General features: G+C 39.2%; 1 protein-coding gene across 2 annotated transcripts in view; it reads left to right on the top strand.

The window, feature by feature from the left end:
- LOC105010540 (AT-rich interactive domain-containing protein 5B-like) overlaps nucleotides 1-25914 on the top strand; it is a 66075-nt gene extending 40161 nt beyond the window's left edge. For both annotated transcript variants that reach the window (XM_010869873.5, XM_020047668.3), the window contains exons 6-11: nucleotides 6800-6927; nucleotides 7124-7370; nucleotides 11733-11785; nucleotides 12760-12857; nucleotides 21370-21577; nucleotides 21743-25914. In XM_010869873.5, coding sequence (XP_010868175.1) covers nucleotides 6800-6927; nucleotides 7124-7370; nucleotides 11733-11785; nucleotides 12760-12857; nucleotides 21370-21577; nucleotides 21743-23635 — 2627 coding nt within the window. In that variant the 3' untranslated portion in view covers nucleotides 23636-25914. The remainder of the gene's footprint in view (nucleotides 1-6799; nucleotides 6928-7123; nucleotides 7371-11732; nucleotides 11786-12759; nucleotides 12858-21369; nucleotides 21578-21742) is intronic.
- Nucleotides 25915-26851: the final 937 nt, after the last annotated feature.

The following is a 26851-nucleotide window of genomic DNA, read 5'->3' as shown; positions in this document are numbered from 1 at the left end:
GCCTACTTGTGTTCTGTGTAGAGCAAATCGAGAAGTCAATTGTCATTTTTCCACCCTTTGCAATTCCAAACCATAGAACACAAAATGGCAAGTATTATGTTTGCTGGAAGGTTTGTAGCATACTCTGGAGGTCTGGAAAACAAAGTACCAATTGGAAGGTACTACATTCCCAACGTTGTTCACTCATAGTAGAACACACCACAGAGGAGCCAATGTAAGCTAAACATGCCTTTTTCTATTGTTGATATTGGATCTTCATGCCATTTACATAGCTAGCTAGTTGTGTTCTCCATGAGACACTCATAAAAGGCAAGAATGCAAGTGCCCATTTTTCAAAAGCCCATATGTCTCTCACTACCATATTTATGTACGTGATGGACTATATTTTATATTCCTGAGCCCCTGCTATTTAAGTAAACCAAATACATGAGAGGAGAGAGTTAAAGCCCTATGAGTTAAAAAGACTATCAGAATGCAAAGAAGCCCTGGGTCTGTTAATGATAATGATCACTCATCCTCCCCTATCAGTCAGTGGACTGTTATTGTCTTTGAGGAATATTAAAAGGACCACATAATACACCATTTGTTTAGGTAATAAGGAGGATGGCTGGGGAATAGCATGAAACATAAGGCCAGAGGATGAGAACATCACAGTGCTGCCCCCCATCCCCCTTTCCTCGCTGTGTAACCATCACTAGTTGACATTTTTATTTATATAATTTAAACACTAGGTTGTAGACCTTTTAGATTGGGTGGGTCACACCTTAGACTGTGGTTCACCAGAGATGTAGCTCAGTAGTAGACATCCTATGATACATGTAATAGCAAGTCCTGACCATTGTCAGGAGTAGTGAGTTGCCTTCTGCAAGAGCCCCCTTAAAGCGTATCAGACTCTGACTGTGAAAATGTCTAATCTGTGGAGTTCCTGAATCCTGCAGGGAAACAGTCATACACAATCATAAGATTTGCTGCCTGTAAAAATTTTATTTGGCATTGATTTTCTGTTTTGGGTTTATTAGGAGCTTCTAGTCTGAATTTTGTTTTGCTTCATATTTTCATGGTTATATAAATCACAAATGAAATGAAATGAAATATGTATGCAAATTCAACCACCAATTTTAGCTTCCTCCAGTAGCGTTGTTAGGCCTGGGTTCCCGAGGCAGCAGTCCAGGGTCTTTTTGGATTAGCCTCAGGTTATAGATTCACAACCAGAAATGACAGTAACGCAGTGCAGAAACAAGTATGAATAAAGACTATGTAGTGCGTTTCAATTGCGCCGTGTTGTTACCGCTCGGCCAATGACACCCTGCAACGCGTCCATCGACTGACTGTCCATTACAGACTGTTTCTTCATGGCAGCTATATCGATACCAGTGGGTCGTGGCATCCCACACCTTACTGTTTTTTGCCTCTCACAATGGATTCTGAGCAGGTGGAACAGGATGAAATAACAGGTTTTTTGTTCTGTGTCATCATCCCTGATTTTTATTTTATTTTTTCTGAAACTAAGCAAATATATAAATGATTATTATATATAGAATAGCTATCAATACCTGAAAGGTCTTTGGCCGTGGTTCCAATTACTGTCAATTACCACAACGGCACTCTTGATAAAGAAAAGTAAAAATGTACGGTTTTAAACAAATCATACTGAGTATTTGCTCCAAATATTAAAGTTATTATATTATTTTTATACTAATACAGTTGTACAGAAAAATATATATCATATTCTTTTTCTCTCAAAACAATCTCATTTTTGGGAGCCCTTTTGTCAATACTCTGGCATTCTCCCCTTGTAAGGAGAACAGCGCTTTTTGTGGATAATGACACTTTTTCTGAAATATGACATGAAAATATTCAGCAACATACCCCAGTGATAGGTTTACTGTCAGAAGAAAGATGCATAGGAAGAGAAGCACCTCATTCCTGCTGAAATATATGGGGACAGGTCTTTGATTGTCGGGAAATGTTGTGCTTCTACTTGTAACAGAAAATTTTTAGCCAAAAACATGTTTGCCTCTGTCAGATTCTGTGTAAAGAAATGGTCTAGGTTTCCTCCAAATATGCTCTCCAATCTAATAAAACATTTGAGATTTTATGAGATCAGTGCAGGATTTTCCACAAATGTTATTCTCTCAAAATAACCTGTTCCCAAACAACCTGGTGAAGAATAATAATCATTCCATTTACATTTTAACAAAGATATACATTTTATTTATGGAGGCCCCAGCACAAACCAAACCACCAAATGTTAGCATTACAAACTACATGCCATATCAACTGAGCCATACACGACCACATGGAAAAGCCCAGATGTTAGCAGGTTTCAGAATATCCCTTCCTGTCAATCACTGAGTATTACATGTACTGGTTTTGCCCTGATTTAGTGCATCCACTGAACACTTTGAAATGGCCAAGTTAATTGTTGAGCTCACTGGAGGCCACACCTTAAACCAGCCTGACCTTCCCTTCCTTGATTCTCTGCTCTTTATCTAATTGACCAGGATGATTTGTGCCTTTTTGATAATGCATGTTTGGAACACAATGTTGAAACATAGTCCAGGTTTCTGTTATTGTTGTTGTGTGAAGAAGTAGTTGTGTTTCTTTGGAAATATGTCTGACTATTTTTCTGCCTGTTTAGTTTGTCCATCTGCTTGTTAGTAAGATGGTTACTAAACCAAAAGACAGAAAGGCTACCTCTAAGCTGGTCCACAAGTCCAGCCATGCCTCATGGGACACAGCTTCAACCTTACAGTGACTGATATTCATGAGTGTTTTATTGTTTGTCTCAGCAATGGTCATGCTTGTGCTGCCCTTGTCCTGCAGCTGCCATCTTGTGAAGCAGGATGGATTCTTGGAGGGTTTGACTAACTGGGGCTACAAGCATGGAGATTTCGCTCTGCCAAATTATTTGTCCTGTTCTCAGTTAATTACATTACAGTTTCTTTAGCTGGGTCAAGTTTCTTGTTGTAAACTGTCAGCTGACTTCAGGACAGAACATTTAATGCTCCATGTGGCATGAACGCGCCTGCTGAATCAGCATCACACCAACACCCCAACTGAGAAATCTGTCACGTTCTGGGACCTTCCGGAGGCATCCAGCAGGGCATGCCCCACCCCCAAACAGATGCTTCCCATTTGGATCCTATCAGGGGACGTATGAAGAGGCCCCAGTAGAGTAGGCTGAGGGAGAAGTGTCTGAACATGACAAAGGGAAAAGAGAGAGTATGTCACCAAGCCATTCTGCCCTCAATGTTGCTCTGCCCCAACAATGCAGGAGCCAAAAATGGGGTAAACAGCCATGTGAAGAGTGGAGAGGCTGCTGATTCTATGACCACCTGTACCCATTCCTCCCAAGCCACCACCAGGAGGCCACCCCAGAAACCATGCAGTCAAGGAGACTCTGGGAACGGCCCATTTGCTGTTTCCTTCCTCCCATGGCCAGGGCCCAGTGACTTTGAGAGCTCACTGCAGGTTGTACTGGAGAACAGTGCCCGGTCGGCAGAGGCGTTCCCTGGCAGGACCACACTTTGGAAGGAAGGAGCGGGAAGGACAGTGAACCTACGAGCCACCGGCACAAACACTAACATGTTGAAAAGTATGCTTCAGTATGGACGTTTCAATTAGCTTGTTCCCTGTGCCTGCAGTTGGGGCGGGGCTACACTGTTGGGAAGCCAAAACGGTTTTGAAAATGCCAGTCCCAATTGTTTATGATTCCTGGTTTTCTACAGTCAAAAAATTAAAATAGCCACAATGCTGTTGAAAACCAAATCAATTTTGTTTACATGGCACTCAACCTACAGTATCTTCTTTAGTCTCAGAGATTAAACATTTTGATTCAGGTAACACTTAACATAATGAAATGTATTGAAGGGTATAATGCACTTAAAATGAGTTTACCCAGACACATAAGCATGCCTGGATACACAGGTATCATTTTCTGTAATTCAACAGTAATGGCAGCATGAACAGTTAGCAAAAGCTGTAGTAACAGCCTTTATACTTTACTGGATAGATTATTTTTTTTATCTGGGCCATACTCCATATTTATAATAGTAAACCGTAGTATCTTATTAATATTAAGATCCTAACATAAAATCACCTTTATAATGTAGATTTATTTTTAACTTACAATTTGTACATATATTTTTTTAGTAGAATGTATCATTTAAATGTAAAGCCATCTGAAATCATGGTGTTCTGAAAATGATGTATTTTATCATTTTATCATCACAATTTGTACATGGCAAGGCACAAGTAGAATTTGTTGTGAAACCACATCTGCCTTTTTGCTGGTACTGTGATATGTCATATTTTTGAAATATAAGCCCTCGTCCGATTTAGTCTCAAAGTTAGGTCAGAATAAAAACAGAGATGTTGCTATTTTGGACGAGAAGAGTCAAAGTGGCACTTGCATCAGCATTGCTTCAGTAAAGAGGGCAGCTAATTTGTATGTGGTTAAGGATTTATTTCACTGAGTACAGCAGCCTTTCACAAGATGTTGTTGCAGCAGCACTGTATTTTAGCAAGGAAGCATTTTAGTGTTCTGTTGCACCATCACTCTACAGTATACCAATGCCAGCTCAGATTTAAGTAGCACAGTTCCAAAATGGATTGTACAGTATGTGTGCAAAAGCTATAATTTCAAGCCATCATGCTATATTATGGTGGTATTTTGATTTAATGTTTCTACGGTACATTTTTTGTTGCTGCATAATCCCAGGGAATTTCTCCAATGAACCTCCCCCACTGACTTGTTTCAGATGATTTCACTGTGCTGTTGAAACCACCACATCTAATGTCCACAGAATGATAATGAAGTAATAGGCCTTAATTTAATTGAAGAAATTAGAGAATGTACTGTCAGACATTAAGTGGAGCATTGGACTGCATCAAAAGATCAAGTTGTCAGCTTGCATTGCTGCTGAATTCCTTGTGACTTTCACACCTCTAGGGTGCTGCTCGATGACAGATATGATGGATTTGCCCCGGGGAGTGATTTTATGTCTGGCTCTACCAAGAGAGCAAGCTTTTATCCAAAGTAACTTATGCATTCGACCTGCACTCTAAATCTCTGCCACTTTTTACAGCTGCCCATTTAAACAGCTGTGTATTCATCCAGGGGTCTGAACCAGAAACCTTCATATTTAACCATGAGTCAGGTCAGGGAACCTAAAAGGGCCAAAGCAGACCTAATGCCCGTTTGGTGTTGTGAGGGGCTTTCATTACATAACTGCCATCAGGGAACATGATCAGTGGCATCTAGGTCTAGTATAATAAAAGGATTCTTCACATTCTTCCGCTTGACCTTAAGGCTCATTTGAACTTGATATCCTGAAAGTCTAAGGGAGGCTTTCTGATGTTTTTAAACTAGCACAGATGTCTGTAGATCCATGTCAAACCCATGGCATCAGCTCAAAGACCAATCTTATGTAGTCATTGGAGTTAACACACATACGATTAGTTCAGGCCCAGAAAAGTAATTTGCAACCAAATCGCATGATATAAATTATGAGTGAATTGCATTATCAGTTTCAGCTCCCTCCATCTGAAATACATTGCTGTGCATATCAATTGCACTTCTGAAACCACTATCTGAAAATCCATGAATTTTAGCCATAGTCATTATTATGAGCATATAGCATGTCTGTCCCAGTCTTCACATCTGTAGCATTTGACTTGTGAAATCTGCACTGCACAATGGGTCATTGCGCAATAGGCTTTGTTACATGCAGAATGTCAAGAGCTTACGGATTGGTTTCTAAAAAAAGGCCCATATCGAGAGTATTATTTACTCACTTGTTCCTACATAAGCCTGTTTTAGATATGGAATATCTTGTTTAAACAGATGTCACATTGTGAAAAATAAATCTCAATGAGGTAGAGCTGAAGTCAGCTTGTTTGTATTAACACTGATGAGTCATCCATTACGCAAAGGATTGTACTTTATGTTTTTGTAAGACTTCAATTTTATAGAGGGAGCAGGGAAAAAATGAAGAAACAATACAGCGCTCTGTACTGTATTACAAAAAAGCCAAGCATCCTGAAAATGTGCAGTTGCCAAGCTGATTACAGAACATGGTGTAATTTTCCTTGCCTTTTTCCATGGCTGTTTTCGAAAGAATTGAAAGGTCATTGAGTCACTAAAGCTTTCACCTACTGTAATTACTTCCTTGATTTCATTGGTCTTGGTTTCTTTATAATTTCTCCCCCCCTTCAAACCTTGATGAGAATTTGATCCGGCAAAAAATTATTCCCCTTGGCTGCCTCTAACCTTGGCTGTGATTTAATTGTCATTGCATACAGAATGTCGCTGTGAACTACTTGACTGAACCTGACTCAAATTGAGTGCCTCCTCTCTCCTTTGAGCTTACTGTTTTTGTTCGTTCAGACAGCAGTCTCTCAATGTGTTTCATTTCAGTTGGTGTTTAACATTAAATGTGTATGTATGAAGATTTACTAAATGGAAAGTGGAATTATCTACATTACTCTCTAAAAAAGGAGTCAAATCAAACAGAAATGTAGGTTTCCCCCCACGATATTGAAGGTCTAAAATCAGCAAGTCACAAGGAACCAATAATTGAAATAATTAAAAACTTATTTTATGTTCTACAACAAAATTACCAAAATTTTTTTTCTTTAGATTATTGAAATTATATAGTTGTTTACAGAAATGTTATTATATGCTCCTATGATGAATTAGTTTGCTTGTCTTCATTCACTGTGCCCTAAGTGTGGTTCTCTTGAAACATTTTCACTAGAATACCAACCGTCATATGTTCTGTCCTCATCCTCTTAGCCCCTAACCTGAAGGGTCGGCCAAGGAAAAAGCTGTCAGCGTCCCAGCGAAGGGACTCCCAAGGCCACAGTCAGGGGCCTCAGGGACCCCAAGAACCCAGCATTCCAGAGAACCAGTCTCCCACAAAGGTACACCTGTCATCTAACATTTGATTCAATTTACTTTACCATAGTTTGGTTTAATTCTTTTTTAAAAGGTTGTGATTCATATACGGATGACATCCCTTTTTTCAGCATCAGATATGAATATTTACACAGAATCCTTTATTCACTAAATAGACTTCTAGTAAAGTTAAAGGTTAACCCACATGTATATTTCCTACAGGTAAAACCTAACTGCAAGGGCGCGTTTCATACCAGCAAGGGGACAACGACCAAGCCTAGGATCTGTAAAAAGGCATTGGTTGAGGAAAAGGTTGACATAGAAGAGAAGGAGAAGAAGGAGAAAGAGAAGAAGGAATCCTTAGAGGAGGATCAAGCAGACGAGCAGGCCTTCTTAGAAGCCCTATACAAGTACATGAAGGAGAGGGATACGCCTATCGAGAGGATCCCTTTCCTGGGGTTTAAGCAGAGTGAGTGTAACATCTTTTACATTCATGTAAGCTTTTTATGTAAGATATATCGTCTTCACACACCTGTCAAGAGCATCATATGTGGGTCCACAAGGCTTTTTCCAATGATGCTTGGGAAACACATCAATCTCAGATCAAATGCTATTTATGTGGGTCGAATATTTCACTTCACAGCAATGAAGCTTCATATTGTACAGATGCCATATCTTAAGTCAGGTTATGCTGTTGTGTATGAGCTTCCCACCGCAGCAGAATGACAAACTTTTAATGCATTCAAGCCAAGTTTTTAAAAGGTTACCTAAGAGGGTTTTCTCAATTGTTCCACATCCAGATTTCCACATTTTTCCTAATGTAAATGAATGAGTCTAATCGATGAGAAACCATTTTAGCCGTTTAAAATATTAGTCTCTCCAAAGAAATGTGAGCTGTGGTTCAACTGTTATCCATATGTACTGTAGATAATTACAGATTAAATTTTCACAACAAAACTCTTAAGTAGGTTGTACACATTGTGGTTTTGAACCTGCATCATAGTATAATTGAATTGAGGCATCGGCAACTGCTCTAGAAGTTCCGAATTACAAACCATGCAACATTATAACACATTTTGATTCAAGCCCCTAAAACTCATACTTAGTAAAAAGACTGTTTAAATGAAGAACATAAACACAAACTAAAAAACGACATGTACAGAAGTAAATGTGGTTTGCTTGCTATTCGTGTTTAAGGTTGTGAAATAATAGTAGTAATGGCTGTTGTAGGGATGGCAACAGTAATGGTTTTAATAGTAATAGGGTTTTCAGAGTAATTTTCTTTTACTTTTTGGGGGGGTTTCTATAGGGGTGTCATTATGGGGGGTTAGTGGGTTTGTATAGTAGGATATAGTTAAAAAACCTTTTGTAAACCATTTTGTGTTTTTAAGTTTAAAAAAATTTACTGTTTGAACATTCTTCAAGGTTTAAATTGTTGCAACTTACATTCTGTTTGAACCATCTAACAGAATGTAAGTTGGAACATTCTGTTGGAACCATCTAAATTTAGTCTGTCGTCATATGTCAACTTTGGGGTGGTGTTTGCATCTGAAAAAGCTGCAATCCATTGGGAAATCCAAAGTGTTTCGTAGTTAAGCCAATGGAGATTGTATGCATATTTAAAGGAGAACAACGGTCACCTAATCATCCATCTAAAATATCCTTGCAGCAGAAAGGTCCTATCTCACAATCAAATCATTTGTTTAGAAGACAAAGTAAGAGTGACACACATTTTGAAAACTAAAACAGACCAAACCTCATTTTGATGTAGATGGCAATAGGTGGTGTCTAAGACAGGGGAAGGTCAGTTGACAGGTTGGATATTTCGATACTTGATTCTACTTTTTCTCCCCATTTTCATGTTATCCAATTTGTAATTAAACCCCTGCTTCATCGCAGTTAGTCACACTGGACCTGGGACAGGTGATGTCGAGATATGTCTTCCAAACCATATTTGATGCCATTTTGGTTCTTTTTACTCTGCTCTCAAAACCAGTAATTCTGTATCAGAATTCTTACATACCTGAAGGAGTGCACTCTTTGGCCTTCTATCTTCTAGCTCATAGATGCAAAGCCATCACAAGGAGTTGCAAGAGCACAGTTGTCTAATAAGCAACACAATCATAAATGTTTGGACTGGAGTAGGCTACGGTACAACATATTTAAATGAAAGTGGTAGCCAGATATATTGGGAAATTCCTGAATGAGGCTTGCTTGTTGAAAACCATATCTGTGGGAATTAACTATTGAGATGTTGCAAGTAATGTACTGTAAAATGTGTAACCTACACTTTTTACACATGTCTATTTACTGTCGTTATAATGGCAAAAGATATTAGCCTTGCTTATTGAAAACCATGCCTGTGGAAATTACCTAATAAATCTGTGGCCAGCATTCTACAGTATTATGTAAAAAAAACATGATTGCAGTCACTGTTTTTTGAGCAACTGTCTGAACATTTAGTATAACAAACATTGGCATCATTGAATGAACAACCACAATTTGTGGGAAGTTGAGAAAGCATCTTGTATTAGCTATTTCTACTGTTTTTGCTAACTGTTGCAGGATATCATCTTTTTAGATATGGCTAGTTAAAACGTCAATTGATTTCAATCTTGCTTTCTGAAACCAGTGACTGTGGGAATTATTGGGATATAGTTTGAGAAAGCATTCATTCTTATTTCTACTGGTAAATGTGTGTGAATGTTTTTGCTAAGTAACTGCAAAGGAATATAATTCACTTGTCAAAAGGAAATGATCATGTAAACAGTCATTTCTATTGGTAAATGCATTCAATTACAAGGGAGGTGATATAAATATATATAAAAACGGTTTATAAATGTACGTTTGCTATGAATTCTGGAACTATTTTATGAACAGACCATGTCCAAAGAATTCTTGCCATGAAGAAAAGTATTACTATTATCTGCACTTTAACCTCTCAATCATTGTTTCATTTCAAACCCATTGTGCTGGAGTACAGAGCCAAAACAACAAAACGTGTCACTGTCTAAATACCTATGGACTGCACTTTAGCTATATAGCTGTTTAGCTTGTTAGCACTAACTTGTATGTAAAAACAACTTTCTGGTTATTATCAGACCATTAACAAAGTAGCCAACAAGAAAGACAATAAGCCAAATAGCGGTCTATAAAACAGTTAAGGGTCATTGATATGACCGTTGTTGCAAGGAAAATTATTTATCTTATGTCAAACTATCTACAAATGTGGCTTTAAATGTGTCTTGAAATATCCAATTGTGGCTTTTGCTTGTTCAGACTACAGGAAGAAATGCAAATATGGGAGTAAATAGGATTTCAGTCTTAGAACTTAAAACAGTTGGCTCCGAATTTCACAATTCCACTTCCTCTGAAGTACATTGTAGTTCAAATAGCACAGCACAGATAAGAGATGAAATACTGTAAATAAATCCATCCTCTTTTTATTTGAATTACATATTCTACACTGTGCAAGGCTATAGTTCTGGTTTAAAGTTTATCTGTTCTACCAAAAAGAAAGCTTGGGGTTTTCTTTGCTTTCTATTTAGCTTTGGCAGTGTGTCTGTTCATTGCACAGGGCATAAGATAAATTAACTTCAGAAGAATAAAAGGCCACATGATAAAAATAGGTTTTCATTATCTTCCATTCACTTGGGTAAACAGCTATTCCCAGCATCCCATTCTGAATGTGCGATGGGAGTGTGGGGAAGAAATGTGTGTGTCAGGGTTGGTACAGTTTGACATCACATTGCACATTTTGAATGGCCTTGGTTCCAGATAGCAGAAAGGGAGCTGGAGAATTGGTAAACGTGTGCTGGATGGGGGGTGGGGGAAAGTGATGCCCATTATGTCAGGTTTTATTTGCTTGTTTAATATATCTGTTAGTACATCTAGACTGTTTTGAATTCAGTCTGTTTTGTGTTCCTGTGACAGTTGCCCTGTAAAAAAAATAAAATAAAAGAAGAGGCAGCAAGTCTAATCTAAGGAAGTACTCTCATTTTCATTCTATTTTCTGTCCTTCCTAATTCTGCTCACTATTGTGGTAATTACAGTCAATGCATAACAGCCCCATTAATAGCCCAAAGCTGCTATCCATTTGAAAAACACAATGCCACACTCTGCAGTTCAGTAGAACCCACCCAGATTCCTTTGTTATTCTGCCTGTGCATTGACAACAGCCACAGAAGAGGAGGGAGGAAAAAAATCAATGCTGTCAAATACGGAGATAGGAAAATGTCATTTTGACAAATGCAAGCCTTTGTGTACGCACAGATTGAATTTTGATGGATTTCTCCCCAGGCGAGCCTTCCTTATTTATAGGTCTTCATATAAAAATGTTAAACAGTGATTACAGAATGCAACAATGTTACAGAAAGCAGATACATATGTCATTGTTTGAAAAATCTTACTCCAACCTGCGATCATTCCTGCAGGTTGGAGTAAGACTAAATGTACTGTCAGAGATGGAATGATTTTAAGCATTTATAAGGCTTCATCGGAAGGGGTATTTTGTTGGATTTTGATTACCTGCATAATCATTAGGTACCAAAAGCCCTATAATCCATGTGATATAGTCTGGATAATCCATTTAATCTTTGCATGTAAAACTGAATGCAAAATGGCATTTATATTGTGCCAACACTGTCAGCTAATGCTAACAAGCCAAGTATTACTTGATGCTCATGAGAGTGTTTATTCAAATCCCTTTTAGCTGAAGTGTTACAGAAGTTATCTGGGAGTCAGGCATAGACATTTATGTCTATTTGACAATATCTTTTGAATGTGATGATCTGAAAACCATTGATCTCCCTGTTTGTTGTCCCTCTAACAGTAAACCTTTGGACTATGTTTCAAGCTGCTCAGAAACTCGGAGGATATGAGATGGTAAGTGTTCACATATGTCCTGAGCCATGCTACTTTTCTTTCTACTGCCTCAGTCGTGTTTCACCCATGGTCAGGCCCTCATTTTGCTTAAATTATGCCGTTGTTTTAAAGGCCCTGTGGAAAACACATGTTACTGTCCCATATCAAGGAAGTTGGTGAAATCTGTCATTTCTTCCCATGGTGAGGATCTAAAATAAAGCTGACTACTATACACAGTGAGACAGCAGAGCAGGGACATTTTACTTGGCAGCCTACCTCACATTTCTTCTGTACTAATATGGGAAGTGTTTTTTTCATGTTTGTCTTGTGATGTGGAGAAGAAATGCATTGCGAATGCCAGTTAGTTCATAATCTACATATAGTCATACAGTGAGACATGCCATCAAACTATAAACAGGAAACTAGTCATGTAATTGGTATTTTTCTTTTTAAAGCCTTTTTTATCTGTGGCTGATTATCGTTCTTTCATAACTGCTGCTGTCTTTGTGAACTGGAAGTTCCATGCTTACAGTATGTATTTAATGGTGTTACTCATCACTCTGTGGCATCTTAATTCACATCTACCACTGTACTGTATGTTTTCCCTGTTTAATCTCTGCTGTTGTAGACATGGCAGTAGACAGCATCATGCATGTGTTATTGAGATTGTTTTACATTAAAGAGTAGTGTTATTGTCTGTAGAACATGTTACAACTACGTTAGCATTAAAGATGCGATCCAGGATTTGAAGCACCAGGATTTGAATCATAACACATTGTACTAGTTGAAATGTATAACATAAACGATCCAAAATGATGTCATAGTATAACTGTTTAATCGTACTACTGTTTTGGCAAACTCTAGTTTAAAAAAGATAGGCAGAAATAGTACTAAAGCGCTATAGCATCACTAACCACTTTCATTGGGGAAATGACTAGTAAACTCTAACAGCATGTTATTACAGCATTGTAAAAATGTTTCTCTCTCTGTCTCAGATCACAGTTCGCAGACAGTGGAAAAATGTATATGATGAGCTAGGCGGTAATCCTGGAAGCACAAGTGCCGCCACGTGTACACGACGACACTATGAGAGGTGAGTTATTAATACAGCCCTGTTCCATTTTCCTAATGCAGTGGAGGGAGATGGATACCACAATTAGCCCAAGTATCAGGTGTATGTAAAGCCTGATCAGGAAGGTAAGGCTTCCTTCCTATTCCTGACGTGATATCCTTAGCCTGGATATGTTCACAGACTCTCTCACCCTGCTGCTCCATGCATACTAACAGAGCACAGCTACAGTATATCTACAGACCCAGTCACACTCTCTAGCCAGCCTTTACTACAGAGAAGGTCTGACCCAAAGCAAACAGCAAACGGATATGATCCTGGGGGAGCCTTGAGGATATTATGCATGCACACACAAATTCTCAAGGTTAAACAAATGGCAACTGCTGTGTGCTTAATTCGAGATAACCTCTCTTTCATTAAGCTTTCCTCTTATAGCAAGCCATCCCTGAATCCCCTCAGGGCAGATATTTCCATGCCTCAGCAATGCTATGGAATATATTTACCTGCAACATAGTGCGTGTATATGTGTGAGAATATAGGTCCATGCAAATGGAAAAACACAGGCTGAAATGCTCAGTCAATAGGTTTAGCCATGCTCTTTGTACTGGTATATACACAATTGCATACTAGTATTTGAGTATAGATCGGCAGCGTTAAACCTCCTGCGTGGCCGAAGGGGACCGTATTTGCTCTCTGCCTTTAAAAGCCCTTTCACAGCCCTGCGTGGGTAGGAGGACGGGTATAGACGGTGTCAGCACAGGGGGTTTGGGGAGACCAGCGAGGTGTGACTGCTGCGCCGGCCTTTCTCAATACGGCCACAGAAAGCTGGGAAATTGTGCTGAATCAATACAAACCAATAATATCCCCACTGCAGTAAATATCACTCTGTCAGAAAGAGAGTGGGAAATCTCAGCTGAACCCAAAAAGAACAGGGGAGGAGAATTTTAGCTGAGGCTCACTATTCCAGCAGCTCAGAGGGCAATTAACTGCATTGTATTAGCTCAGCAAACAAAGCTATTCTCTCTCCCTTGGAAGTGTATGATAAATGACCCTGTTTGTGGGTTCGGTGAAGTATATGTTTGGTCTCTGGTGGCATCTTGGTTTTCACTCAGCCTGGATTGAAAACACAACAAGGAATTTAAACTTGAACATGCAGCATTTCTCAGAAAGCCTTTTGATTTGCTCCTCACAAACTCACAAGTAGGAGTAACATTTGGTTGTAATTGCACTAGATTAACTAAATGGGCTTTTGTTTGGGACTTAAAATGTCCCCAAGCAATGACTGTAATTTGAAATAATCCACATTATCCATTTACCTCTTTAATGGAAGTCATCTGAAATGGTTGCCTAGGAGACATTATTTTGAATGATACAGAAAGAAATAATGACTGTATTTATAGTTTTGGGCAGTGGTGAACATAGAATGAACTGAAACACAAGTTAACCTAAAGGTACTTGTCATTTAGACAGTTGCTCTTTGCAGCAATTCTACTGTTCATTAGCTTAAAGGAAAAAAATCAATATTTAATGTCCAACCCAAGGTCTAAGGCTCCAGCTGGGAAAGCTTTAATGATATTTATTTAAACCGTTTCCCAAGATTAGCTGTCAGAGCTCAGCTCTCTGAATAAAAAATTAGGTCATGAAAAGATGGCATCAATAACCTTGAAATAGACTGCTGCATTCTCTCCCTGCATGTCGCTTCATGCTGATTCTTTGATTATACAGGTCAATGCCTTTAAGCTGCCATTAGCTATTTAAGCTCTCACTTTCTGTGTAAGCTGCTACTACTACAGAAGCATTACATTTAACTGTACATGTTGTTACTCCTAAAGTTCCTGTGTTAATTCAGATTTAATGTGTGCCATGCATTGGCATTTCTATGTAATTGCAGGAAGGGGGGGGGTATCCATGGCAACAGTGAAGCCAATCAAGAATAAATGTATCAGAGGTTGTACAGAGCATAACATACTGCAAGGAATTCAGCTCATATTCATTTTTTAATATACTAGCTAATGTCAGTTATTTATTTGATGAATACCAGATGTACACGCCAGTGTGAATATTTATTTGCTTTGGATGCAGGGTTGATTTCATTTGGATACAATGTAGACGATATTATTGATTCTTGTATTCACTCTTCTTGGTTTTGGTGTGCCTCTGCACTCACTCAAGCTGCACCTCAGATTGAAAATGCATCCCACAGTGCATAGGCTCATGACAAACTGGAAAGACTTGGCCAGTCGCCACCCAGTGGATGTTAGAGTAGGCTAAATCCTAAAGTCTGTTATTTTTTTGTTCCTTTATGCAACACACTGTTCACTTTGGCTGTGCCATGGTCTTATCAGTATTAATATCAGTTTAAAAAGACACATTGCTGAAACTACAACCTGAACAACCTGAAGCCTAGAATGACTAGCTACAGCAAAAACCTAAATGATGGATTACAGCTGTGATAGCACATGGATGAATGACATTTGCTCTTTCTTCTTACCCACCTGCCATAACAAAGTAATAACTAACCCACATAAAATATGCTAGGCTTTTAAACCTAGTGTTGGAATTTAGTGGCTTGTGAGCAAATACTGTCATACATGTGCAGTCAGTTTGTATATTTTTGCCTTTGGTTTAGGGACGGTTAATGTGACCAGAACCTAAGTGAATTCATCTGTCATTTTTATGCATTCCAGTTTGGAATCTTTCAGTGTGTAGTTCAAACATTCACAATGTATGAAACAAATTATTGATGAACAGCCTATTTCACTGTTATAAATGTATTCCTAATGATGAGACTGAATGAAAAAACATTACCTACTACTATCTAGTAATGGATACACTTACCATTCCATGCCCCAACACCTACAGTGATTACAGTTTGCTGTCTGTAGTTTAATGCAGTTTAGCCTTGGGGGAATGGTAATGGTCATTTTTAGATCTGGTATTTTCAGGCTCGACAAAAGGCCCTACTTTAGCATTCCTTCACTGCCCTGTTTAACTGTGTGAATCACGATCACTTGAAGTGGTTGACTTCTCAACAAAAGAGGCTTTGAAGCCAAATCGTTCCAAAGCTGAGGGAACTGTCAGTTTATCCCGCTCTGACTCCTCTCTGAAGATTGGTATTTGCTTTGTAAAGACATTAGTTGTAAAGACAATCATAACCATTTATTAATATAGATTTTATTCTTGCCTCCACACCCTCGAGGTTGTAATAAAAATCCTTCTTTCGTGTAAACTTTTAGTCTATAGGCCTGGCCTTTATCTCCCAAATAAAGACATTGAAAAGTCTGTGAATGTAAAAAAAACATCTCTGAACAAAACATAACACCAGCTAAAATCTATTTCAGTACCAGGAATAGTGCTGAATAGAATAGCCTGCAGGGATTTTCTACTGCTTTGGTGATTTAGGCATTCCTTGGATTCTCTTTAACTCAGATGACAGGCAAGCTTATTGTTAATAAAAACAAAATGTTCATTTTCAAGTGCTTATTTGCCATGTAAATCATTCTTTTAAATGCATTTTGTCACTGATTACAATTTTGTTATATATAAGGTAGGCTAATGACATTAAAATGACATTCAAATATGAAAGAGAACATTTTAAATTACTGAATAGGTTACACACTTTAATGTACCATCATGGAAAATGGCTGCTCTTCTAAAAGGCTCAATGATGCATCGCCAGCAAAAATGTAAGCTCTCTTTCCCTCATTGAGTTATTCCCTTATTGACTATTCCATGTCGTGTTGTGCTCCTTCTGCCCTCTAGTGTGCAGGAAAATGTTGCATTATATTTTTATATTGACTGTGATATTTATTACTGGAAGTGCTCCTTGGGGAGACAGCTCCTGCTTTGAACTTCACCAAATAGTTTTATTGGAGAAAGTCCTATATTTACACAAATTTGCTGCGCAAAGAGCCTCCATGCTGCCTTCATATGGTTGCTGAATTCCTCTCATGGCTTCTCGATTGCAGACCCTGCCTGCCCCCTCAGGAAATTTCAACTTTATTATCATTGCAATATTATGTGATCAGGACAATGTTATACGATGTCCCTGTATTTCTTCTCTCTGTCCTTTACCAAGTTGGTGTTATTTAAAGTGTGAATTTTCTTAGTTTATTGTTCATAAGTCGAGAAACTGAAAAGAATCCCCTCCTGCAGTGTTGAAAGAACATGTTACATTCCAAAACAGAATGGAAATAATACAGCACTGAATTTGGAGTGACGTTACATGTATTTAAGCATAATCTTCCACAAGGCGGAATCACCACAGCAGTATGGACGCATACCCCAACCTCAAAGTGTCATTTGGGGGAAGTGGCCAACAAATCCAATCAATCAATCAAATTTATTTTTCACAAGGCCCTTTTTACATCAGCAGTTGTCCCAAAGTGCTTTTACAGATACCCAGCCTGAAACCCCAAAGAGCAAGTCACCAGAGTTAATGCACAGTGGCTAGGAAAAACTCCCTAGTAGAGTCTAAAATGTGGAAACCTAAAGAGGATCCAGACTCTGAGGGGTGGCCTGTGTCCTTTTTATTTTATTTGCTGGGTGAAGATTGAGTGTGTGACTTTTTAGGCCACATTAATGTTTTTGCATGACCAGAAGACGAGCAAGTCAATAAATGCTTTTAAGAGGGCTTTTAATCAGAATCCAAGTCTGCAGCATAACCAGATGGATCAGGACAGGTATGAGGTGAGATTCAAGTTATACTAAATGATAGAAATAATACTTATATAAACATTTTATAATACAGATTGCTGCTGTGTCAAATTTGGGTCTTTTTATTTCAGATTTTAATTTCACCCTTCATATTACATATGCAATTTTGGAGTAAAACATACTTGAACATATTACACAGAATAGATTTTAAGTATTGAAATATACAGCGTGTAGTTCTGTCTTTATAGTGTACTTAATGTTGTGTATTTCATATTGTTTTTAGTTTTTTCCAGCAAGGGTAACTGCTGCTTTTGGCAGTAGCTAATTGGGGATTCAAATTTTAAACAATATATAGCTGAAAAGGTCACAATGTAAAGGTGACCCTAATCTTTCTGTACTGCTTGAGGAGTGCAACACTAAATTGTCATGGGAATGTTGGAAAAGACTTGAAGTTCAGAATTCTCCCATATTTCATTCTCCCATATTCACAATGAATAATCATGTAAGTGAACAAAGAGGCGGGGATTTGCATTAAAATGTGGTGCTTATGAATATGCTTCAAACATGTAAAGGTCACATCTTTGACCCATTTGACATTATTTACTCTTTACTCTGTAGTGAGTTAAGTAGATTTCAAATTGTTTTTCTCAATGCTGCAATGATTTATGGTGAATTCTTTTTTCAGTCTATTAATGTCTTTCTTCTCTCTCTTCTCCCTCTCCCCCTTTTACAAATAAGTCCCATTTAATCGTACATTTCCTTTCTTGGCCTGGGGCCCGGTGCCAGCTGTATGAAAAGTTTTACTGCCTCTGCTGCCAACAGTTTGGTTCTATAATTATTACTTTTTTTCATCCCACTGAGCCACTCAAACTCTTAAGTGGCATTTTTATTTCTGAAGAAAAAAAAAGCAAACCACTCATTATTCCATGTTTGTTCTACCACAGTGTCCCTTGAAAAGGGAATTGAGCAACAACTTTGTGCACACACAAGAAGGCGTTCCTGCCTATGGTTTGAGAAGTTGTTTCCTAATAGCAGTTGGATTGCTAAAATGAAATTTAAAAAAAATCCAAGTTAAAGGCCAGGCAAGGCGTTCCTAAATAATACTGAACTTCCATCAGTGACTGATACTACCTCTTTTCAATTTAGTATTTGACAGGTTTTCCCCCAGTATTTCTCTTTATCCATATTCATAAGATAAAATTTTGGTGATGATAGCCCACACTGTCACAATACACCCTGTTATCAGTCTCAACATAAACTGCACAGAGTATGGATGTTTCTCAACACAGTTCACTCAGTATGGATGTTTCTTTAGTTATTCTAGCAGCTGTAGCATCTTAACTGTTTCTACGGTAATGTTCTATAAAGATTAACATGCCCTCACTGGGGGCCACTGCCTTGCTTCATCTGCTGGCCCAGTGCCAGGTGTTTGTTGGCTCCCAAGTACTTTTAACACATACCAACTCTGTGTTTAAGCATGTTCTCTAGACAAACTGACTCCTGCCCACCATGACAGGTGTACTCTGGTCAGTCGGGTGTCCAAAATGAAACTGAAGTTCCTTTTTGTTTCAAATATAATTAGTTGTGCATCTCTGCTACAGTTTTAGGCCTAGTATCCCTGGTTAAATTGAAAACGTGGAACATATCCTCAACCAATATTAGTTGGACTTTTTTTCACTGTCATGTCAACGGAAAAGTCACAAACAAAAGGTTGACACACAGTTAACATTTATCTGTGAAAGTCCATTAAGCAACTATGTTGGCAACACAACAAATGTAGTAATTATTATGGATCTGTCAAATGTGTGGTGTATAATTTTTCATCCTGTATGCACTACCCTGCAGACTAGGTTACATTTGTAACATTACCATTTTGTCCCATCAAGAGTTTTAGCACAATGTTTTCCAAGTGACCTTTAAATTATGGTGAAGGAAATGTGGCATGATGGTCCCTAAGTCAAACGTTCCCTGTGCAAATAAAAAGTACTTTTGTGTTAAAAAAAACACTGGACAAGTTAGTTGGGTAGTGGGACCATAACCTGAAAAAAGAAATAGCTGGTTGCAGCTGTTAGTAGCTGTGCCTTCTCTGATCTTAATCCTGCGCTCTATGCAACGGTTTGCAAACACAGTGGCTTTCAAAAGTATTCACCCCCTTGGACTTTTCCACATTTTGTTACGACTTGAAATCAAAATGGATTTAATCAGGAGTTTTTGCCACTAATCAACATCAAAACGTCCATAACGTCTAAGGGAAAAGAAAAATGTCAAATTGTTCTAAATGAATTACAAATATAAACAAAGTTATTTATCATATAACTATTCACACCCAAAAGTCAATATTTTGTAGAGCCACCTTTGGCAGCAATTACAGTCAAGTGTATTTGGATAAGTATCTACCAGCTTTGCACGTATGGACACAGCAATTTTTGCCTATTCATCTTTGTAAAATTGCTCAAGCTCTGTCAAGTTAGACCTTTGGTGAACAGCAATTTTCAACTCTTTCAACATATTATCAAATGGATTTAGGTCTAGGATTTGACTTGGCCATTCCAGGAAGTTGACCTTTTTGTTTTTAAACCATTGCAGTGTGGATTTGGCTGTCTGGAGTTTGGATTCATTGTTCTGCTGGAAGATTAATCTTTTCTCTGGTCTCTTGCTGACTTCAGGTTTAATTAAAGGATTTCTCTGTACTTTGGTGCATCCCTTTTGCCCTCTATCTTCCCAAGCTTTCCAGGCCATGATACAGAAGTGTCCCCATAGCATGACGCTGCCACCACCATGATACATGGTAGGGATGGATGCGTTAATAGACTAGCGTCAATAAACTACAGCTGTATTTTGTCTCATCTAACTTTAGAATATTCTTCCACTTGGTCTCAGTCTCCCACATGCCTTCTGGCAAACTACCAGAGATGTGAGGCAAGTGATTTTTAACAATGGCTTTCTTTTTGCCACTCATATAAAGACCACTGTTGTGAAGCACTTGGGTTATTGTTGCAGTATGCAGGGTCCCTCAACTCCTTTAGAGTTGCCATAGGCCTTTTGGTGGCCTCCCTGACAAGTGCTCTTTTCATTACTCTTTTCAGTGCTCTTTTCAATACTCCATGTTTGAAGATGGCCTGTTGTACACTGGGCCATTTTCTTGTTAATATTAGACATTATTGTGCTCCGGGGATTTTCAATGCTTTGGACATTTTCTTATATCCTAAGTCTGACTGGTGTTTTTGAAGAGCCTTATTCTAGATTTGTGTTCATGATTGTTCATTCATCTTCATTATATCATTTTTGTCAGGGATTGTACTAACCAACCTCCCAGAGACAGATGTATTTAGTGTGAAATCATGTCAACTTAAACAGCTTAAATCCACACGGATGGATTCATTCAACTAATTGTGACTTTTTTATATTTGCAATTTAGAGCAATTAGCATTTTAAATTTTGACATTTTGTGTAACTAGTGTAAATCAGTGGTGAAACTCCTGATTTAATACATTTTGATTTCATGTTGTAACACAGTAACATTAGGAACAGTCCAAGGGGGGTGAATACTTTTGAGAGCCACTGTACAGTGTGACTAGGTTTTGAGGTGTCTTACCAGTGTTGATAGATGTCACAAAATGTTTACCCCAGACAATTTCTGAGGCCATCTACCCAAATCCACAAAAATGTTTTTTACAGACCATGATTCACATGGTCACAATGAGTTACAAAAAAGTCGTCCATGTATTGGGCAAAAATTTTCGCCGTCAGATAATGGAATCAAAGTGTTTTCACCTTGCTGAATCTGGGATTTTTAAACAAGTAAACTTCAGGCTACTGGTCAGATGGTCTAACCACTGGGCTACGATTTAATTTAGTCACTTCCTCCTGACATTTCCAGGCTCCTCCTACCTTACGAGAGACATGCCAAAGGAGAGAAAGACAAATCCTCCCTGTCCGCAAAAACCCCCAAACTGGAGTATGGGGCCGTAGAGGTGGGTGCTAAACCCAAAGGGATCACAACAAGACAACCCAAAGGTGGACTAAACCAAAAGCAGGTGGTCAGAAAGGACAGGGACAACACAGCAGAAGGCCAGGAACTCTCACAGGTCAGTTCTGTAGATTCTCTATCCATTTCAATACAGTTCTCCCACTCTCACTCTTTCAAAACGTGTTCATTATTTCTCTTTCTTGCAACAACAGTACATCCCAACATGACACGTTTCATGTATTGTATGTATTTTATAAACCGTGTGGCTTGTTTCGCCCCCAAGGTGTCTGAGAAGCACCAGGAGCCTGTAACCGTGCGGGACACTCTGCCCAGAGGAGAGCCCGAAGAGGAGCACCTCCAGCTCACCCTAAAGAAAGAGGAGACATTGAATGAGGATAAACCATTCGCCCCAAATCCCCTTAACTCAGACTGCCACACAGCTACGCCTGACCTCGATAATAACGTGTGTCCACAGCCTGAGCGGAGACATCCCAACCAACCACAGTCAGAAAAACCTGACCATGAGCCAAGTGGTCAAGCTGACGGTTCCCTCCCTAAGACCCCCGATCCGCACCACTGGGAAACCAATGACGGCAAGCATGGGTATAGCAGTAAGCCAAGCACACCTGGCACGCCGTTAGCAAATGACACTGACAGTCACGGTTATGGGCATGGTGGGAGGGTTGGGAAGGTGCTGCCCATGTGTAAGCAGAGCCCCCCATCAGTGCCACTGGACTCGACCGAGTCTCTCAAAGACTCCCCCAGTAAGAACAGAGAGGTAAATCAGTGTCCGTTGCGCTTGGCAACAGCATACTCCAAGGACAGTCTGGGGGTCATGTCCCCACTAGCCAAGAAGAAACTCCTCTCTCAAGTCTGTGAGACAAATCATTACTCGTTCAGTGCCCCTCCCCTTCTTCCTCCCGCTCCGTCCGCCAGTGCGGTTAATGTGAGTGACAGTTATTTTGAAGAGGTGGTGAAACTGAGGCAGGACTCCCTCCCGGAAAGCCCAGAGATGGCTCCTGTCTTCAGGCCCTCAGTCATCCAGCATGCCCAGAGCATCAAACCCCACCATGAGAGGAGTCCGCTGGGTAATCTCTCTGAGCCATTCACTTGCAGACTTAGCCACTTCCCACCCCGACTCAACCCCCCCTGGCACTCGTACCTCCACAGGATTGAGCCACAGGATGGAGTGGAGAATGCAGGGGAGAGACCGACGCAGCACCATCCCAGTCCGGTGTCAACTGGCTATGGAGGCGACTGCTACTCTTCCCCACACCTGCACAACCTCTATCGGCAGACCGAAAACTGTCTAAGTCAAGAGCGTATGTCCAATTACCCCAACACGGACAAACAAGGTACGTTTATGGGGGAATGTCAGAGCACTGAGGTCTTCACCTCAAACAGTCCTGACAGGGATGGTTTAGCTTACAGACCTCCCCACTTCTCTGAGAGGACACCTGGAGATAGACCACTGGACGAGGAACCTCAAGATTTCAGTATTTCCAAGCATGGCTCTCAGAGAATGTCTTTCACTAAGCCCTCTTTCTGTGACCTCCCATATCCCATGATGCACCATAGTTTAGGTGGTCATCCCAAAGCGTGCAGAGTCCCCCCCATGACTACATCTACCCCCAAACAGAATTTGGACCCCCCTCAACCCTCCCTCAACCCTAAAGGCCATGCTGAAACTGTTGGTGCATCCAGACCAAGTAAGAGAAGCCTTGGGGAACTTGAGAATGAGGGCTTGCCAGAACGCAAGGTGCGAGTGGTTACCCCGAAGCACCCAGCCGACTCTGTCCGCAGAGGGGACCCCCAGGGAAAAGAGCTCAAACCAGCTGAACCTGCGCACGGCATCCATCTCCACAGCCATGAGGGCCACACATACCCTCCCCACGCGCCCTTCTACCCCGGAATGTACTCTGGGATGCCGGACAGCCTCCGTCACAACCTTCAGTACCTAAAGAGCCAGGCCGCCGTGTCCCCCTTAGTCCCTCCGCTAACCTTCCATTCCATTATGCTACAGAGGCAGCTGATGGTCTCACAGCCAAGCCCCCAGCACTTCTACAGGTATCCTGGAGGGGCAGCCCTATACGGGGACATCCTGCAACACCTCTACCCCCTAACCACTCTCACCCCAGCACAGCTGTCCTCCATGCACCCCAGCACCAGACTCTAACAGAAAGACCCACATGGAGCTTAACCATGTTTCTCTGGGATAGTGGATCTTCTGGTTCTATTCTTTGGAAAGCATCACAACACTGGTTAGCTGTACATGGTGGATTTTGTAAGGCACTCAGTAATTATTATTATTTTTTACTAGTCTCTGGGACAGTGGATCTTGTGTTCTATTGCTAAGAAAGCATTACAACACTGGTTAGTTGTAAATGGTGGATTTAGTCAGGCAAAGAGTTACATTTACATTCTCTGTTCGTTTTCCTTTATGGCATTGTGCTGTTTCACAACTTAAATTACTTTAAGTTACACTCAAATTACTCTCAATTTGCACACTCAATTTGTAGTATTTGTGTTCACTTAACAGTCAGGTTCATACTATATTTTGAATGTGGTAGAAGAGAAAAGGGCATTTGATGCATGTTGCAGATAATCATATTTGCTTTGTCTTCAGTGGATTAAACAGCTGAATTGAACAGCTTCATCCTCTGTTAGGTTCTAGCTTTGGATTTTATAGACGGAAACACTAAAAATAAACTACAATTATTTTCAGGTTTACCATCAGAAATGTTATGGCAATGTTTTACAGATCTCTATTGTGGTGCTGGGACTAGTTTGTGTTACTTTAAGTACACAACCTTACATTTTAATAATTTAGCTGACACTTATCCAGAGTGACTTACAGTAGAGCAGATGTAGGCGAGTCAGGTTTTTTGTCAAATCTTCAGATATTAAGCTATGGGAGTTTCATTTTGGATATCTGTTCCAAAGTATTCCTACAAATAAAATGAGACATTGTGGTTGTGTGTAAATGTAATCAAGGAATGAAATTATTTTAAAATGTAATTTGGGGTTTAGTTGCAGTTCTTTTGCTGTTTACAAATTAGTTATTAGAATTATATTCCGGCCTCCCGACCATCCAGTCTAACAAAAATTGGCTTACAGCTAGATCTAGTAGCCTACAACTGCAGTACGGAGTGCATACGTTTTAGGATTTTCATATTATTCCCCACTAGTAATCAAATCCACAACCTTGGCATTGCAAGCACCATGCTCAAACAACTAAGCCCGAACCAACAACCCTGGCATTACAAGCGCCATCTATTATCAACTAAACCACACACTTCACCTGTATTCTTAGGAATGACTGTGTTAAACTATGGTGCTGTATAAAACCACAAGGGTTTGAGGTCTTATATGTACATAGGTTCATTTTCAACAGAACACCTAAACTGTGAAAAAACACTTTTTTTTCAGGTTTTTATTTGTCAGAAACTCTCTTTAAATGTTTTGTTGACCCCTGAGAGATGGAAAGATGGCACATTCATATATTAAACAGAAAGTATTTGTACTATGCTTATTCAAATCTAAGTCACTGATGCTGCCTACTTCGACATCTAAAAGCTAATTTCTTAACATTCACTCTTGTTTATGGCTGTTTACCTCCACCATTTAACAGGATATTGTATGATAAATATGATTGTGTTGTAGATCATTGCTTTATGAATATCTGTGCCTTTCTTAATCTTTGATTAGGGATTGCAGCACCAGTAATGGTTCTATTCTTTTTTGTCACATTGCATTGCAAACTCCTGCATTTGACTTCAGTTACAAGTACCATAGTTGCCATTTAGCTTATGGATAAGCACTGGTGTAGATAAATACTAGAATACATTAGAAAAGATTGAGCCACTTCTAGGCACTCCGAGCAATAAGCTGGGTGTAGTGCCGAAGGACTAATAGGACCTGGTTTGGGTTTAAAACCATTACTGCTTTCAATGGGTATTTGGGATTTATGAAATATAGATTATGCATTTGTTGTTTAAAAAACGAATCAAGAGGTTCAGCAGATACGAAAGCATTAATTCACAATGACATCTTCACAATTTCACTATGGTTTCAACAGAATCATTAATAGTTATTTAGGCTCCATTATCTTTAAACACATCCTCTGGCAAATTCAATCTCTAACTGTAAATAATACTGTAAATACTGTTGACTTATTCTGACATCAGTTATCATGAGTAATATGTTAACCTGTAAACAATATAATGCATATAACTGGTTACACAATCTAGATGTGTTAAAGAATCCCTTACTATTAGATCTGAACACAAGTTAGGACACCGTTATTTTGTTTTGTGTTCTTATTTGTCCACATTTTTGTTCTTTGGTGTTTTTGATACAATGTGCCATCTGTAAACCAATCATTCAGCTGGCAAACAAGACAAACATTTTGTATTATATGCTCCTCTGTATATTTAATTAAAATATTTTACTATCTCTTGTTTTTCTCCACTTAATTGTGGCAATACTCTACCACACATGGTGGATTGGGAAATATCTCAGATGACTCATGGTAAAATATTAATCATGTACACCTAACTCCATATCTGTTTACCAGTGTTGGTTCATAACGTCTTAATCACTGTGCAATTTGCTGACAATCTCTTGACTGGAAGATTGTTAATCATTCAGATATTGTTTTGGTTGTTTGTGAGCAATATATTTTCAGTTGAAACAATGTATTAAATTATAGACAGTACCCAACATAAGGGAGATAAATCATCTTTACATTAGAATTGCTTGTGTTACCATCAAATGTTGCTATCAAGACTTTCAGATTTCAGATAGTTATATGCATAGTTACCTTGTGGATTTTTGTTCTGTATTGGTTCTGACCTTTTCTAAAAGTGATTCTTGGCACATTACCCACAAACTGGTGTGAAGCTTCGTCTTCCAGCTTTTTAAAAATGTTATTTAACCTACTTTAAATTTACAGAGAACACACATTTACAGCAACAACGTATGGAGTAGTTACAGGAGGGAGGAGAAAATTTGATCTAGTTAGAAGCTGGGGATGATTAGGTGGCTGTAACTGTATGAAGAAATGTAGGCCTCAATTCACTCAAAGCGGGTTACAGGCATTGCAACTTTGATTACCATGCACAATAAATGCAATAGTAATTGCCTTTAAAAGTTGCAGACTGCAATGTGGATTTGGAGTGATCCCAGAGCTAAGCAGAACACCAGATTTAAAATGTCTCTTACAATAACACCCATGGAATCTTTAGTAACCAAAGACAGGATACCTGTTTAGCGTCCTATTATAAAAGGTATAACAAAAGATAAACAGGACCATTGCCCCAATCACTGAATGGACACAACAATCTTAGACCAGAGTGCCAGATGTGGGTATAGCCGCCACCTCCTGGCCAAA

Source organism: Esox lucius, chromosome 6 (assembly GCF_011004845.1).
Source record: "Esox lucius isolate fEsoLuc1 chromosome 6, fEsoLuc1.pri, whole genome shotgun sequence".
Taxonomy (NCBI): Eukaryota; Metazoa; Chordata; class Actinopteri; order Esociformes; family Esocidae; genus Esox; species Esox lucius.
This window is presented reverse-complemented; position numbering and strand designations above follow the sequence as displayed.